This window comes from Passer montanus, unplaced genomic scaffold, assembly GCF_014805655.1.
Source record: "Passer montanus isolate IOZ18808 unplaced genomic scaffold, ASM1480565v1 scaffold45, whole genome shotgun sequence".
Taxonomy (NCBI): Eukaryota; Metazoa; Chordata; class Aves; order Passeriformes; family Passeridae; genus Passer; species Passer montanus.
The window spans coordinates 8,451,661-8,466,939 of record NW_024369373.1 but is presented as its reverse complement, the minus strand read 5'-3'; the positions used below and the strand labels follow the sequence as shown (position 1 = coordinate 8,466,939).

The 15,279-nt window shown below is 36.1% G+C and overlaps 1 protein-coding gene across 3 annotated transcripts in view; it reads left to right on the top strand.

Moving 5' to 3' along the window:
• FTO (FTO alpha-ketoglutarate dependent dioxygenase) overlaps positions 1-15,279 on the top strand; it is a 227,421-nt gene that overhangs the window by 32,739 nt on the left and 179,403 nt on the right. For all 3 annotated transcript variants that reach the window (XM_039721230.1, XM_039721229.1, XM_039721232.1), the window contains exons 2-3: positions 6,385-6,462; positions 11,277-11,934. In XM_039721230.1, the coding sequence (XP_039577164.1) occupies positions 6,385-6,462; positions 11,277-11,934 (736 nt within the window). The remainder of the gene's footprint in view (positions 1-6,384; positions 6,463-11,276; positions 11,935-15,279) is intronic.

Below are 15,279 nucleotides of genomic sequence, written 5' to 3'. Positions count from 1 at the left end.
CATTTGATGCTAAGCTGAAGTATTTAAGGAAATATCTATATTTTTTTCATATCCTTTTTACTTCACTTTTGACCGCTTTATTTTCTGGGTGATATTTTAACGCTTGGAGTTTTTTCCCATTTTTAATGTGCTCTTACTAAACATTGGTTGATTCTACTATTACTTATTGATATATATAGAGACCAGTAATCCTGCTAGGCTTGTTATTTTCTGGAAATGATGAAAAGCTGCAAGAAAATTTAGCTTATCTTTGATTTTTCTGGTCTGAAAAACTGAAGTTAGTTTCTGAAAAACTGTATTGGTGTGACCTGCCAGTGTTTATGTTGGAAAGTTCTTTGTCTATTTCTACAGAAGCTATGAGCCAGTTGCAAAGGTTCTGAGTCTGCATTTCAAGCTGTCAGCCCCTGGGTTTCAGTCTGGAGGTCCGTGGTCTGTTCTGTGGTTGTTGGTCAGTGTGTTTGCTCTTTGCTGCATTAATTAGCTATTGAATCCCAGTGAGGTTTGTACAATTCCACATTGCAGATATGCAATATTTCCCAAAATAAGGTGGAGATTTGTAATGTTTCTTTCTGTTTCCTTGGGGCCTTCAGGGATAAATAGCACCATGTCAGCATTGTTCTCCATTATTGAGCATAATATGCAGCTCCTAAGGCTACAGAGATCTAGTGCCATGTGTCCTGGTAATAGATTTCCATGGAATTTAGGAACCATCAAATATCTTCATGTCATTAGAACATGAGATGAGCAGCAACACCAAATGAATCATTGTTGTGACATTAACCCTTGTTATAGTTTTTAGTTTATCTGTGTTTAATATCTATTGAATCTTGTCTGTCAAGTATTGTTGCTTAGTATTTCACAACTGGTCAAACGCCCTGGGTTTCTTGGCACTGGGTGTGTAGGGGTGTTTTTGCTAAATCTTGCAGAATCAGTTACTGGTAACAGTCACTAAGGATTCTATCTGCTGACTCTTTGGAGGTGAGCTGGTTAAGAATTGCTAGATTAAGAAATCTGGTCAGAATCTATTGGCTATCTCTAAGAAACTATGCCAAGAACGACATGCAGACATGCCTCGGTGTCCTTATCTGGAATCACAGCCATGTTGAACTAAACACTGTCTTAACTGTGTTTTCCTAAGTACACATGTGATCTTGTGACCATATGTACAAGAAGAAACTAAGAACTGGGGTTCTGGTTAAAATTTGATAGTTTCAAAGTTTGAATGTTCTTACTTTTCACCTAATACACATTGCTGACCCATTTAGTAACTGGTACCTGCTGCAAGAGGATGCACAAGTGCTGGGAGGGAACACGGCATGGGTGACGTTATCAAGATGTTTGCAGTCATGGTAGAAGAAGTAGAAGTTTATTCAGAATTACACAGAGGAGCCTTAGGGACATTTTGTCAGCCCAAAGTGTCCGTGTTTGAACTATTTATTACTTCATATTTTTATTATGATTACTTACAGTGCTAATCCATGTGTGACAAATCTACACTCAGCTAGGTAAGGAAATTGCCAGTTCTGTTCCATTAACTGCCACTGGCTGAGGGAACAATGTTCCTGTAGGTTAAAACAACAATTAAGGGGCCCTTAACACTTGAAGATGGGGAGAGAGGGGATACTGGCAGCAGACATTTTTCACACATTGCTAAGCTGCTTCAATGCATAAATTAACTTTTAGTTCAGTTACATCAGTGGAGTGTGTTGTGCATATGCATGACTGGTTTCTGTGTGTGTGAACCAAAACCTGGGCCTGTTGATTTATGAGAAAGGGTAAGAGAGGTTGAAATTAGTAAGCAAAGCCAAACAGTCCCTTTGCAGCAGAGAATATCAAACGGGCTTTGTGACAGCTACTCACAGATGCTGATGTAAGACCTGAGGTCTTGGCATGGCAGTGGATTGTTCATTACGTAATTTTTTTCATGCCCAGGTCACTTGAACTGCATTTTGTTACTTCTGTAGCTGGACCCGTTTGTTCAGTGGAAGAACAGGGTTCACTGTAGTTATATTAAACAATAAGTATAATTTATTGTAGTATAATTAGCAAGTGGATATATGGGGCATGAAATATTGCTAGACCATCATAGATATTTTTAATATGAGTTTATATAGAATAATAATGATGATAATTATACATATTTTCCCCTTAATATAAAAATGATTTTGACTTATATTAGGTGGGCAAGGAGAGCAGCTTGTAGTGTGCAGTGTGGTACAGTATGTCGTACATCTGCCAGTATTTTTGGGAGGCTGTATTGTAGAATGTGGCACACATTAGGTTTTTGGTTAAGTCTTAAATGTAATGAAGAGTAGACTGGCAATATAACATTTTCATGTCAGTAAATGGTGGTGTAAAATTTGCCAGTCCCTTAAGATCTTTTGATGAGTAGAGTTTACAGAAATAATTTGCAGAAAAAAAATTCTGAAATCTAATATATGTGATAATGGAGAAATAAAAGCTGAAGTGGTACATTTAGGATGCATTTTTTATTACTCTAGGTTCATTTCTGACATAACTTGTTTTAGTGAACCACTTGAATGATCTTGGTAGCTATGAAGTTTTAATAGCTAACACTTGGAAAGCCTTGTAGTTTAAACAAATGTCAACTTCAAAATCACATTCCTTCCTTAAGAAACTATCCCAGTTTTATTTTTTATAAAAAACGCCTACATGTGAAAGGCTGTGAGGAAGTAATGTTTTAGAAGTTACTGTAAAATGATGACTTTTTTCTTGATGGGGTCTTTGTAATGTGTCACAAAACTTTTGCTATATGTTTAATTTTACTCCTTTATAAAACTGTTTATTAAGCATTTTAGAGCACTGACCCTTTGCTTCATACAGGATTTGAAAGAAATCCATGTTTTACTAGAGTTGATTAAAGAAAAGAATGAAAGAGAAACACAGGCCCTAATGGACATTCTTATGTGGGTAAAAAAGGTAATAGGAAGGAGAGATTTTTGAGAAACCAAAGGTTTGCATCTGAACTGTGATTCAGATCTTTCTTGCATTGCAATAGGCATTCTCAGGCATTCTAAACCTGGAAACCTTTTGGAAAACAAAGGACTATTGGGAAAAACTGTTGGAGAAGGATAGCACCAAGAAAGCATACTTTCTTATGCTTTGAATGGTGGCTCTTTTTTAATGATCTGTCCCTGAAATTTCTGTGAAAACATTGGGTTGCATTAAAAACAAAAAAAAAATCAAGTGTTTTACTAGCTCTGGTCCCAAGTAGTTTCAGAAGTGTAAAAAGTGCAGCAGGCAGTTAGCAAACTTTTTAAGATGAAAAAATGGGCAATGTATTGAGAACTTCTGATGAAAGGAGTTGATGCGGAAAGGTTGTTGCAAGCTGGGAGTGGAGATGATGTTCCAAAGCTGCAACACCATCCTCTCTGCACCCTCACCTCTTTGCTGTGTTTTTGTTGCTTCTCTTGCACTGTGACACATACAAGGCACCACTTCTCTTGCCAGGAAAAATAAATAATTACATGTATAGTGATTGAGAGATTCCAATTATTAATATTCCACTTGCTGAATTTTACAATTGTCTCATTAATGATCTTATTATTAATGAATGAGCAGAGATTAATGTCTGCAGAATGTTCATTTTGCACTCTAAAATTGGGCATTTGTGTTTCTGATCTTTATTGCAGAGTCACTTATAATAGCTCCACTAACACTCACAGCAGCCCACAAAATAAGTATTTGCAGAGTTTTTTGCCTTTCTGAAGGCCCAAGATGAACTTAACAAAGTTTCTAAAGCAATGCAGTGTGTAGTGACAGGGATGGTGCATATCAGATTGTCTTTCATGTCCTGGCATCACTAATGTCTGTATAAAAATCACATTGTTTTTTAAAACATGAGGAATAATTTTGATATCAGAATAAACTGTTACACTGTTGATAATTTTTAAAATTTAAAAATCAGATTTAGGAAAATGCTTTTTAAGAAGCCTGACACCTTCAAGTAAAGGCATTTTTTTTGTTTTTACTGAGGGGGTTATGTGTTTGAAGAACCAATAAACAATGCTTATGTAACACTGCTTAGACTTTCACATCAGGCAGCTGGTATAGCCAGACACTCAGTTTGGTTTTTTTTATTTTATTTTTGGAGGTATTTGTGAGTAGCTTGATGTTTTTGACATCTGTGTGACAGCTTCTTGCATAAGAGATGAGCAGCATGTTCTACCACCCAGCTGTGTGTATTAGTCTGCACATCAAGCTGAAGAGCAGCACTTAGCCAGATCTGACAATCAAATGTGAACTACTACTACCTATACACAAGAGTGCATTTTAATGTTGTGTGCTTTTTGCCAAGAGCCTGATACTTGACAAAGAAATTGTCAGAATCTCTCTTCTTCCCACTTTTTTTTCTTCCCACAGATGTGAGTCCATGTTAAAATATCTTATTTTTTTCCATGCAGTTTAATATGGTTTATCTTACAGATAACAAAGCCAGTCTAATGTTTTCAGCAATTTCATGTAATAAAATGCTGGCAAGCTTTTGGTAATAGAGGAGTGTAATTGTTTTAGAAAATGCAGGAAATCCTTGTGTCACTTTCTGCCAACTTAATCTGAAGCTACAATCTGCTGTGTTTCACCAATGACTTCATGTCAACATCCCAACAACCCGTCCCCAAAGAAAACTGAGGACATAAAGAAGTTACACCACTAGTTCAGAAATGTCAGTGCTGCTCTTCTCAGGCTTGTTAAGAATCGGTGCTCAGCACGTTGTGAGTGTGGGGATGAGTGGGAGCCACCTGCTCTGATTGTAGTTTGACTGATCTATGAACCTTAAAATCCTCTACACTTCCACCTGACTTTAAGCCTCTGTCGCCTTTCTCGATGCTGAAATTTGAATGAAAGGAATTCATTGTCACAGAATGCACAGTTACACTCCATAGTTCAGCTTTCCTCATTTATGTGTTTGCTATAACACAGGAGTTAGTTAATACATAAAATGTTTTCTCTTCCTTTTTTAAATAGTAGTGTCAGAATAGTGAAGACCTGGTTTCACCTTGTTTTGAACTTGGTTTTATGAAAGTGTTAGTCATAACTTTTTTTTTACTTAGTGTTTCCCTTTGTATTATACCCTTAATATTATTTTAGAAACAGTATTCTATTTCCATCTGGTCTTTCTCTTACAACATAAAAATATAGAATTTTTTCTTCTGCTAGTGTTTATGTAGTTGAAAATATTGCAATCAAAATAAGAATTTGAATCCTGTTATTATATTTAAGCATTATGGCAGATACAGTTTTATGATCTTTGAGTTGCAAGTAAGTTGAAATTTGTTTATAATCAAAGTTTGTAAAATGCAATCCTTGCAATCTAAAAGAAAGAAGAAGTAGAGGAAGGAGTTTATTAATTTTCTAGGCCAGAACTTCCACTGTAATAATTTTTACACTGTGGTTAAGCTGTACTTACATTGAGTTAGTGTTGAGTTATTCTGTGAGTAGATCAGTGTGAATGTATCTGTCATGGATCAGGATTGTTTGATTCCAAAAATTCTGATGGCATGTTTCACACATCTCTTGCACTTGGCAAATCATCAACACAATTAATTGTATAGTGCCACAAAAAATCCATTTTGATCAAGAAAAACCTGAAAAATACAATTTGGAGAGACATCAGGATTTTATCTTAGCAATTTATTAGTCACATTGACCAAATATTGGTGGAGATGCTTTCAGTCTAAACCAGAAGTAAAAATGGAGTTAAGAGAACAAGGGGACAGAGGAAACCTGTTTTTACAGGTTCTTTGTGCACTCTCAGCATCAAACTGGATTTATGGCTGTCTCTGGGGTGGCACGTCTTGAGGATGACATTTTAAATATTGTCAGGCTGTGGGGGCTTTGGGCTACAGTAGATTGTACTTTCCTTTTATTTCATAAACTATTTCAGGAAATATTTTGGAGTACCCCCAGTACTGGGGCTTGTTGTTTTAATGAAGTGGGTTATTGAGCCATTTGATGAAATATGAGCTTTGTATCCATTGGCTGCACAAATTGAAGTAAAAAAGAAAATGGAAAGGAAACAAGAAATGAATGTGTAGTTATAAAGTAGCATAGGTCTGAAGAACATAAGGCTGAGATGAATTTTTATCAGTGTAACAAGAACTGATACGTAAAAAAGAACTTGGGAGTAAAAACACTCATGAGCTCTAAAACTGCCTAAACTGAACTACTGCTTTGTAAACAGAAAAGTTCCCTGATTTTTTTTGTTCTTTTTGTTTTACTTATTTAATTTTCCAGAACTGAAGGTAGTAAGAGAAATAATTGCACCTGGTTTTGCCATTTAAATACAACTAATTTTATACTTCTCTGATTATATCTTGGTTTTTAACTTTAATTTTCTGTTTCAATTTTGTTCCTCCAAACCAGAAGAAAAAACTTCTTGAAGAACTTGGGGAGAATAGACTTCCATACCTGACACCAGCTGATGCCGATTTCCACCAGCTGGTAACGTATTTCTTTCAAATAATTTTAAACTAAAATGGCTATTTGCACTGAACAACAAACAAATCTTCCTTCAAAGAGACACTGTGAAACCTGATATGAAAAAAAAGTATCCTGATAGCTGATAATGCACTTCCAGGTGATTGAAATAAGATCTCTAGAACTGGGATGCTCACAAATGAGAACTTGTTGAACTTTATTTTTATGTGTGTGCCCTCACTACAAGTAATGTGTAACAGTTAATCACAGTTTTTCATGCTTTGCTAAAGCAAAGTACTTGTCACCAATATTTTAATTTATTTTTTCTGACTGATGAAGAGAACTGTATAGTTCCTGTTTGGAAAAATAGGGGAAATATTAACATAGAAACTTAAAGTTCGAGGGGCTTAGTTCTACTTTCCAACAACAAGTAATTGTTAATGCTTTGCTTGCAAAACAAACCATGGAAACTGGAATGCCTCAAGTGAAACCAAACAGAAGTAAGGTCAAGCCTAGTAGCCACGTGAGCAGTGAACCAAGTGAGTGTAAGCAAGAATATAAGGAATAAATAGAATTTTCTGCATCTGTCTTGGATCTTTCTAGATCAACTACAGAACTCAGGGTGGATTCAATCAGATCAAATTGGATCATGGTAAGAGAAAAAGCATAAGGAATAACCTGGCTGTTCGAAGAGCTCCAGTGACCATGCTCACATTACACAACACAGGAGTGGTGCCTGCCTTGGTTTAATATATGGCTCAAAGATGTGCAAGTGTAGAAGAGCTGGGAGAATTTATAAGGGCAATACAGATGGATTTTATTATTTCTTCTTTCTTTACACAAGAACCCAGACACGTTCTTTTCAGTCTTAATGCTCATGAAGAAACTCTTCCACCTTTTAAGAAGCGGGCTCACTTTTAAGAAGCTGACTTTTCTCCTTTCTAGTCCTGCTACATCCCCTCCTGTTTGCTCTCTTCTGCCTCTGTTGCTGCCAAGAGCTGCTGTGCCCAGCATCTCTTTTTTTTTCACATCTTTGTAAATTCAGCTTCTCCTGGAGCTGATGTGAAAAGAGAAGGTGGCATCTTACAAGCCAGGACACATCTCATTTGGTCAGGGTCAGTAAGCCATAAATACAGAAGACAATGGGAATGAGATAAGCAGTAAAATCACACCTGTTCAGTCCTTAATAATTTTTCAATACATTCTTTTTGTAAATATAGAATTATACTTTTTATATAGTGTATGTGTGCATGTTAGGTATTTTTAAGTATATAGGCTAATCATAAACATCACAAACACCTTTTGAAGTCTGTGGTGGTTATGAAATGTTCGTGGAATCACAGCTGTAGAAATTGCAAGTTCCACGGTGCTTAAATGCACTACAGCTGGGGAGGAAAAGAAGGGTGAGAGCTTGAAGACAACAAATTGGCAAAGTAAAATATCATATACAGTTTAGTTTTATAGTCTGTCTTTCCTGGACAGACCTGCCCTACTCCTTGAAGGATCTACCTCTTATGAAACAGTATTCTTTGAACATGTTGGAAAAGTTAGGTAGGATGCAGCTAAAAAAAACTGTCTTATCCTGTCAGGTATGGAAGTGTACAGCCTGAACAGAAGTAAGAAATTCCATCACAAGCAAGACTTCCACTGACATCCTCTTTCAATGTGTTTTTCCTGATAAAGGATTTTGGAAATGGGCCCCAAGCCATAAGCTGAAACAATGTAATGTTTAAAGCCAGTACGGAACAAGAAAAGGGCTGCAACAAGGTAGTTCACAAATATTTGAAGTTCAGACTATAATTTCAGGATTCACATGGCAGTTTGCTTATCAAGGGTCCTTGTTACTGATTCCTAACTTTATTCTGTCACTCAGGTCCATAGGGTGATTCTCTGTGTTGAGCATCACCATCAAAAGTGAAAGCATATTTAAAATCTTGTGTGTAATAGACAAAAAAGATTTGAACATCAAATGTGGTTGGGGTTTTTTTCTGTACTGAGTTGTCTGTAATGCTGCCACTTCTTTCAGAGTGATCAGTGAGTTGACCTTTGATACTGGCTGTCAGAGTTACAAGGCAGAGTACATGATTGCTGCCCTGCCCCACCCCCCAAAACAACAAGGTGTCCAGTGTGAACCCAGCAGTCACCCCGTGTTCTGATCCTGTAATTCTTTCCTTATGGATGGCACGGCACAGGCACTGGCTGGGGATTTAAAGAAGACCAGGCTGTTTTCATGTGATGTGTCGGAAATGTGTTTCCACTTCCTGATTTCTTTTGAGATACCTTAATGATAAAATAGTTCTTAAGCATGTGATCTTAAAGCACAACCCAAAGGTAACAGGCCTCTGACTTGGCTGGCAGCAAAATGTGCAAGGCATTACCTCTGCAGCTCAGGAGGGGAATACAGTGTTGTTTCCTTTGTAAAATCTGTGTTCTTCCTTTGTAGTTCATGTTTTCAGGGATTTAATTGCTTTACTTCATATTGTTATTTCCCTCCTTCTGTTCCTAATGATTGTTTGGAATTTTGTGTGCGTGATTAATGTCAGAAATTCAGTGTATTTATATTTTCATATAAATGGTTTAAAATATATATAATATTCGTGACTGTTTAAATACAACATAATAGCATATGTAATGTGGTATGAGTATGTCCAGTATACAGAATTATTTACAGAAATACTGGGGTACTGCCATAGAACGGTTAGTGCTCTTTCTTTCATACAGGGCATTTGCATAATGAAAGAAATAATGAAGTAATAATCTTTATATGTCACAACATATAATATTCTAGCATTCTTAAGTAACATTATGAAAGAATATTTATGATTCCCATCAGCCCATACCTTCACATCTGACTGTAGCCTATAGCTCCAAGTCCTAAATTTACAGTTACTGCTTTCATTAGTTGTTGTTTTTAAGGACTTCTTTCACGGTACTATTCAAAGGCTGGAGATACACAGCACTGATAGAAACAAAAGGGGCAGTTCAGGACCTCTGAAGGAATCCTTTCAGGCTTTTGTCAAGCTCAGGTGAATATAGTTTATCAAGGTTGGATTCACTTCTTTGAATGAAAGCTGTGATCCTGTGTTCTAGGGTTGTAGAGGGACCTTCACGCAGATCTGGGACTGTTTTCAAGCTTTGGTGTTTGAAGCTAAGCATGTAAATGCAATTGTCAGAAATTATTATCTGTAGATACTGTAACAGGGATTTATTTTCCTCTCTCTAGGAAGCTGGTTTTTTAGAACCATAAGAGTGTATAGAGAAAAGGAGTTAGCTCCACTGTAAAAATTTACAAGGAATAGTGGCAAGGTTTATAGATAAACCAAGATTTATTATATGTAATCATTATTTTTAAAATAGGCTTCCTTTTATGTTCTTCTTTTTAGTAGAAACAAATGAACCTATAAAGCCAGCTCTTCGGTGTTACAGGATAACAGTGCATTATGATGCAAAAGTCTGTTTTCATGCAGTGGAAAATGTGAATACTTACTGTCTGGTCTGTATTTTTTAAGGGCACATTCTTTGGATTTTAAAATTAATTTCCTGAAAGGCAGGTTCATATGAGACTTGGAAGTAGATAGTACTGGTAAAGTGGGTTTGAGTTGTACCAGAAGGAGCTCACAGATGGATTGTAGGTCAGTGCCGGTGACTTTTATTTGTCTTTTTAAGAGCACTTTGAACATAAGCTATTAGACTAATAATAAAGGTTTTGGCATATCAGTTTTGTGCATCCATGTGCTCTTTCCCCATTGCCTAATGCCTTCAGATTTCAGTCTACCTTAATATGTCTCCCCACACCACCATCAGTACCTCTCTGGACAAAAGGAAATAGGTGTGGTGAGTCTTTAGGAGCTCCACAAATGCTAATTGATGCCTGATACACTCACATTACAGCTCCTCCCTTACTAGGGCACTAGTGTGCATCTGTTTCTTTTATTTATCTATTAATTTTAATGAAATACGTAAGAACCCACTCTTTAAAAGAACTTATTCCCTCGCCTTTGTCTAGTTTGCCAAACTCAGCAGTAGTTAAAGCAGATTTACAGGCAACCAATAAAAGGTGTGATTATGTGATACTCACTTCCTCAGAAAACCAGATTAACAAAATAAAATTATCCAAGCCTTCCCGGAGTGGGAAGCAGTATTGTGCATACAAAGCAAGAAGCTGCTGATTAGCAGTGTTATACCTTGCTGCTTCCACACACTGCTGGATTCTGAACTCCAGCTGATACCAGAGCAGGTGTGGTCACAAGAGGATATGAGGGAAAAGGACACTGCAGGTAGGGAGCTGGGGAAGAAAATAAGTTTGGACATTTTCTATTATCAAAAGAGAGCTTTTATTTAAAATGAGAGATAGCACTGGAATGTTAGCAGTGCATTTTTCAAAATGTACGTTTATTTTTGCCCTGAAAAGTATTGTTAGATAAAGCTATTTGTGTGTCTCATGTAGATCTCTAGATTTCTGTACATCAGAATGAAACTGAAGGGTCTTTGCAACTATTGCAAAAAGAGGGATTGCTTTTTACTGCTTGCTATTCTCTTGTTTATATACTCAAAGGTGGCATTGTCTAGTGATTCATCAGATGAGCTGTATGTTCTGCTGAATTGTTCTAGAGTCTTCGTATTTATTTATTTGGAGATTTGTTCTGGTTTAAGCCATTGGTACATATCAATAGCTTGTGCAATATACTGAAATATGAAAAGTAACAAGTGCTGACATCCATACCTTCACCACATTCCTGTTAACTTGACAGCTTTGCCTTGTCTTGAAATTTCGTGACTCCTGTAAAAAGAATAATTATTTTCCTCTTTTCGTTGTTTGGGTTTTTTTTCTCCTTTAGTGGAAGACCAAGTATTCCAAGCTGATTTTCAGGAAATCCGATACTGTCCCTGAAGAGCTCCATCAAATGGTACAAGAAAGCTTTCTGGCCTTGCGAGAACACAACTGTTTCTTTCAAGATCTTGTAAGGATCAAAGGAAAAGACTTTCTTACTCCAGTGTCTCGTATATTAATTGGAAACCCAGGATGCACTTATAAGTACTTGAACACAAGATTATTTACAGTTCCTTGGCCTACAGAAAGTTATGATGTAAAATATTGCAGTCCTCAAATACATGATGCTTGTAAAGCATTAATGAGACTTAATGACTACTTGCATATTGAAACAGTCAAGGCATTACAAGGACAAAATTTGTTTGAAAACAAAGAAATTAACGATACTACTGTAATAGAAAGGAAGCAAAGTTTTGCTACTTCTCTTACAGAGCAAGTGTCTGTTTCAAAAGATCAAAGCAGTGTTTGTGTACCTGAGGATGACAGAAGTCTAAAGAACAGAACATCATATAATTTGACTTTATTAAATTATATGGATCCACTGGAAATGCTGTACTTGAAACAAGAACCTTACTTTGGAATGGGGAACATGGCAGTGAGCTGGCACCATGACGAGAACCTGGTGGAGAGGTCAGCAGTGGCTGTGTACAGTTACAGCTGTGAAGGTGAGTGGTGGGACTTGGCCAGTCACAGAAGTCCCTGAAATCCCTGAAGCTCTCCTGTGTTCCCTTGTGTGCATGTTCATAAGCACACCTGCGTGCTGGTCTAGACTTGTCACGTGCTTCTGAATGCACCTTTTGTATTGAAGTTTTGTCTTTATTTCCACCAAAACCTGTACAAAATACCTGTGTTTAGTGCAGCTGGCTTAGCAGTTGTTCTCTAACTAGATTTAAACATTGGTATAATTAATTCCCTGACTAATAGCCAGGAAATCAAAATCTGTCAAATACCTTTCTCAGGTTAATGCATGTGCATGTTTTCTATTCTGTAAAATGTTTCACTGTGGTTGGGTTCACTACTTTTATAGTGTTATTTGTCATATATGGACTTGCTTTGCTTTATGCTGATCTTACTACTCTTCTTTCTTTGGAAAGATCATTTTCAGTTGGTTTTGGATAGAAGTATTACTGTATTTACTTAGAAATATATGCATTTTGTCTAGGCATGCAGTAGTGTTAATGTGTTTTTTATGGAGGACTTGCCAACATTTCTCTAGCTGGGAAGAGTGGACACTTTGCATTAAAACAACTCTTGTCTGACAGGCTTTGCAGGCTCTTGCCTGTTTTAAAATGAATTGCATACAGCATTTTAGGGGTGGTGGTGGTAAAAGTGCAGTTGAAGCATCATTAAATATTTCATTTTTAATTTAAAGTACCTGCCCCATTTTTATTGTTGTTTAAGAGCGAACATGAAGAATTTTTGTTTTTTTTTCTAACAATGCTTGAACAAAGGATTGAATATTTTTTTAATGACTCTTAGTTTTGCAAACATAAGATGAGAATTTAGAAACTTGATTTGAACTTGCAAATGTTCTGTTATGTTTCATCATTAGCAATGGATTTTTTCTTCCAAAAATCCTGTGATGTTTGCTTTAGAACAGGGGAAGAATTTGCATTGACTTCAGGAGGTTTTGGCTAAAGATTATGATATAAAAATAACAGTTTATATTCCCATGTGCATTCTCTTATTGGTTTTGTTATTAGTTTTGAAACTCAGTGTCACTTTGGTACTTAATGTACAACTGAAGTCATATTATTTACATTTTCCTGGATATAAAACATCAACTGGCCTATCAAATTCAGTAGAAGAGATTTCCTGACTGGCAAAAGTGTAATTTTCTTCATTAACTTCTTTCTGTCCTATTAGTCAGTGGTGTTAAGTAGATGTGTTGGGGTTTTTTTCCATTAGTACTGTAGAGAAATATTTTTTCAGTAGGATTTTAAGTTAAAGAAACCTAAACATAGTACTATAATAATACTGTGTATGAGGATTTATTGTAGTATGCTTAAAACTTTTCGCTTTAACATAAAGTTTGGTTATGGAGGGGGAAAAAATGAGTCCCTTTAACTTCAGCTATAAATTAACAAAAATGAAAGCTGCTATGTTTATTCATAACTTGTTAGTTGATTTTCTTTCTTTTATTCAGTGAGTTAAATAGGTAAAAATTATGGTGTTTTAAAACCACTGAAAATTCTGTAGAAGATTTGATTGATGCGGGTAGATAGAAATATTTTATATTTTTAGGTAAAAGTTATTTTGGTATCTATGCATAATTAATTTTTTTGCCAAATACAAGGTTTTTTTTCATAAATACGCTTAAATTAAAAGTTTGTATTTTTTCTGAAAAGTTTAGAAATAGGAAAACAAAGAAAACAAGATCTTTCTAGTAAATCAATTGATCGTTCTATCATTAAAAAAAATTTAAAGTCACTACTTGAAATTTTTCTGATTTTGACTTGCTCAGGTCAAGTTCTTGAGCTTTAGAGGGAGTTTCAGGTGCCTGCCCTGGCAATGGAGCAGCGTGGAGAGGTGTCCTGCAGTCCAGCTCTGTGTGCCAGCAGTTCACTCCCATCTGTGTCAGGGTTGTCATTGTGTAACCCTAAAGCAATGACCTGCCTATTCATGAACTGGGGGAAATGGATCCTGTTTATTACTTAGGAGTATGGTTTTGTAACTAGTTTTGTAACTGAAGTGTAGGTAAATACCTCTTTGTGTTAAAGTTTTGTACCCAGTGCATCCAAGAGGATTTGATTTTAGAGAATAAATTTTGCTCTTCTGATTTTCTGTTAACAGCCTTCCAATGCTGCTGGTTATAAGCTCAGCAATGTTTATAATATTATTCTTTCCAGTTCTATATAATGTCAATGTTTTGGTGGTATCTGCAAAGACTTTCGATATTTCCTATATAACCCGGTCTCCATAACTGTGAAACATGAGGATCTCAACATCTTTTTGAAGAATATTGTTATATCTTTGTGGAATCATGTCTGGACTTTTTATTTTCCATAAATATGTTTAGTTTTTATGTCAACGTCTTTTATTAGCACTTCACTTATTCATTTAATATTGAATTAGCCTTGAATTCTCAGTGTAGTGTAAAAAGACTGTCACAGAATCACTACAGAATACATAATAAAGTGAGTCATTGTGGTCAGAATTTTTTTGTTGGAGCTATTTTTCCTTAGAAGATATAGCTGAGCTGGATTAGTAATTTTCTGGGAGAAAACACTGCTTCAGTGGGAAATGCAAACACAAATCAAGCATGTTGATTTTTGTTGGAACTGGCTTGATTCTTTTTTCTGTGTGTTGTTGTGTCAGCTCTCAATTCCTCAAATCCCCAGTGGACACTGAGGGTCTGTGGCAGCCTTGGCATGTGGGAGCTGGGGCTTCCAGAGATGCATGGCTGGTACTGACCTGCCCTGCTGCAGATGCACAGTCCCCAGGTTGTCAGATTTTGAGCAGCAGCAGCCCTTGGAGTCAAGCAGTCTTACTGAGCTCTGGCAGCTCTGTCAGACTGTTTAGAGATGCACAACTCAGGTTATATGGTTTTCTTTGTACTTTCATTTACATCTTTATAGCAGTATTTGTTTTGTACCTACTTACTGGATTAAATAGCATTAAAACAGATACTACTGTAATTGAAACAACTTGTTTTCTTGTTCATTTGTTCATTGTTTGATGCCATAATGAAAATTTCATGTTTGAAACTTTGATCAGTGTTAATTGGAGTAGAAGCAGATTTCAATATGCCAGAAAAGAAATTTAGACATCAACATAAAGATATTGGAACAAGCTGATATTCTAATTGGTATCAGTGTTTATTTTCTTGTTTCCAGTGTAAAACTCTTTCAAAGCAACTTCAAATGAAGTACAATTCTATCAACAAAACAAAGTAAACATTTAGCTTGATGCTTTTACTTACATTACATTAGGTTAAGAGTAGGTTGTCAAGTGATGAGAATAAAAATTTGAGAGGTTTCCTTTTAGTGTGTATGCTGCATGAAAGTGCA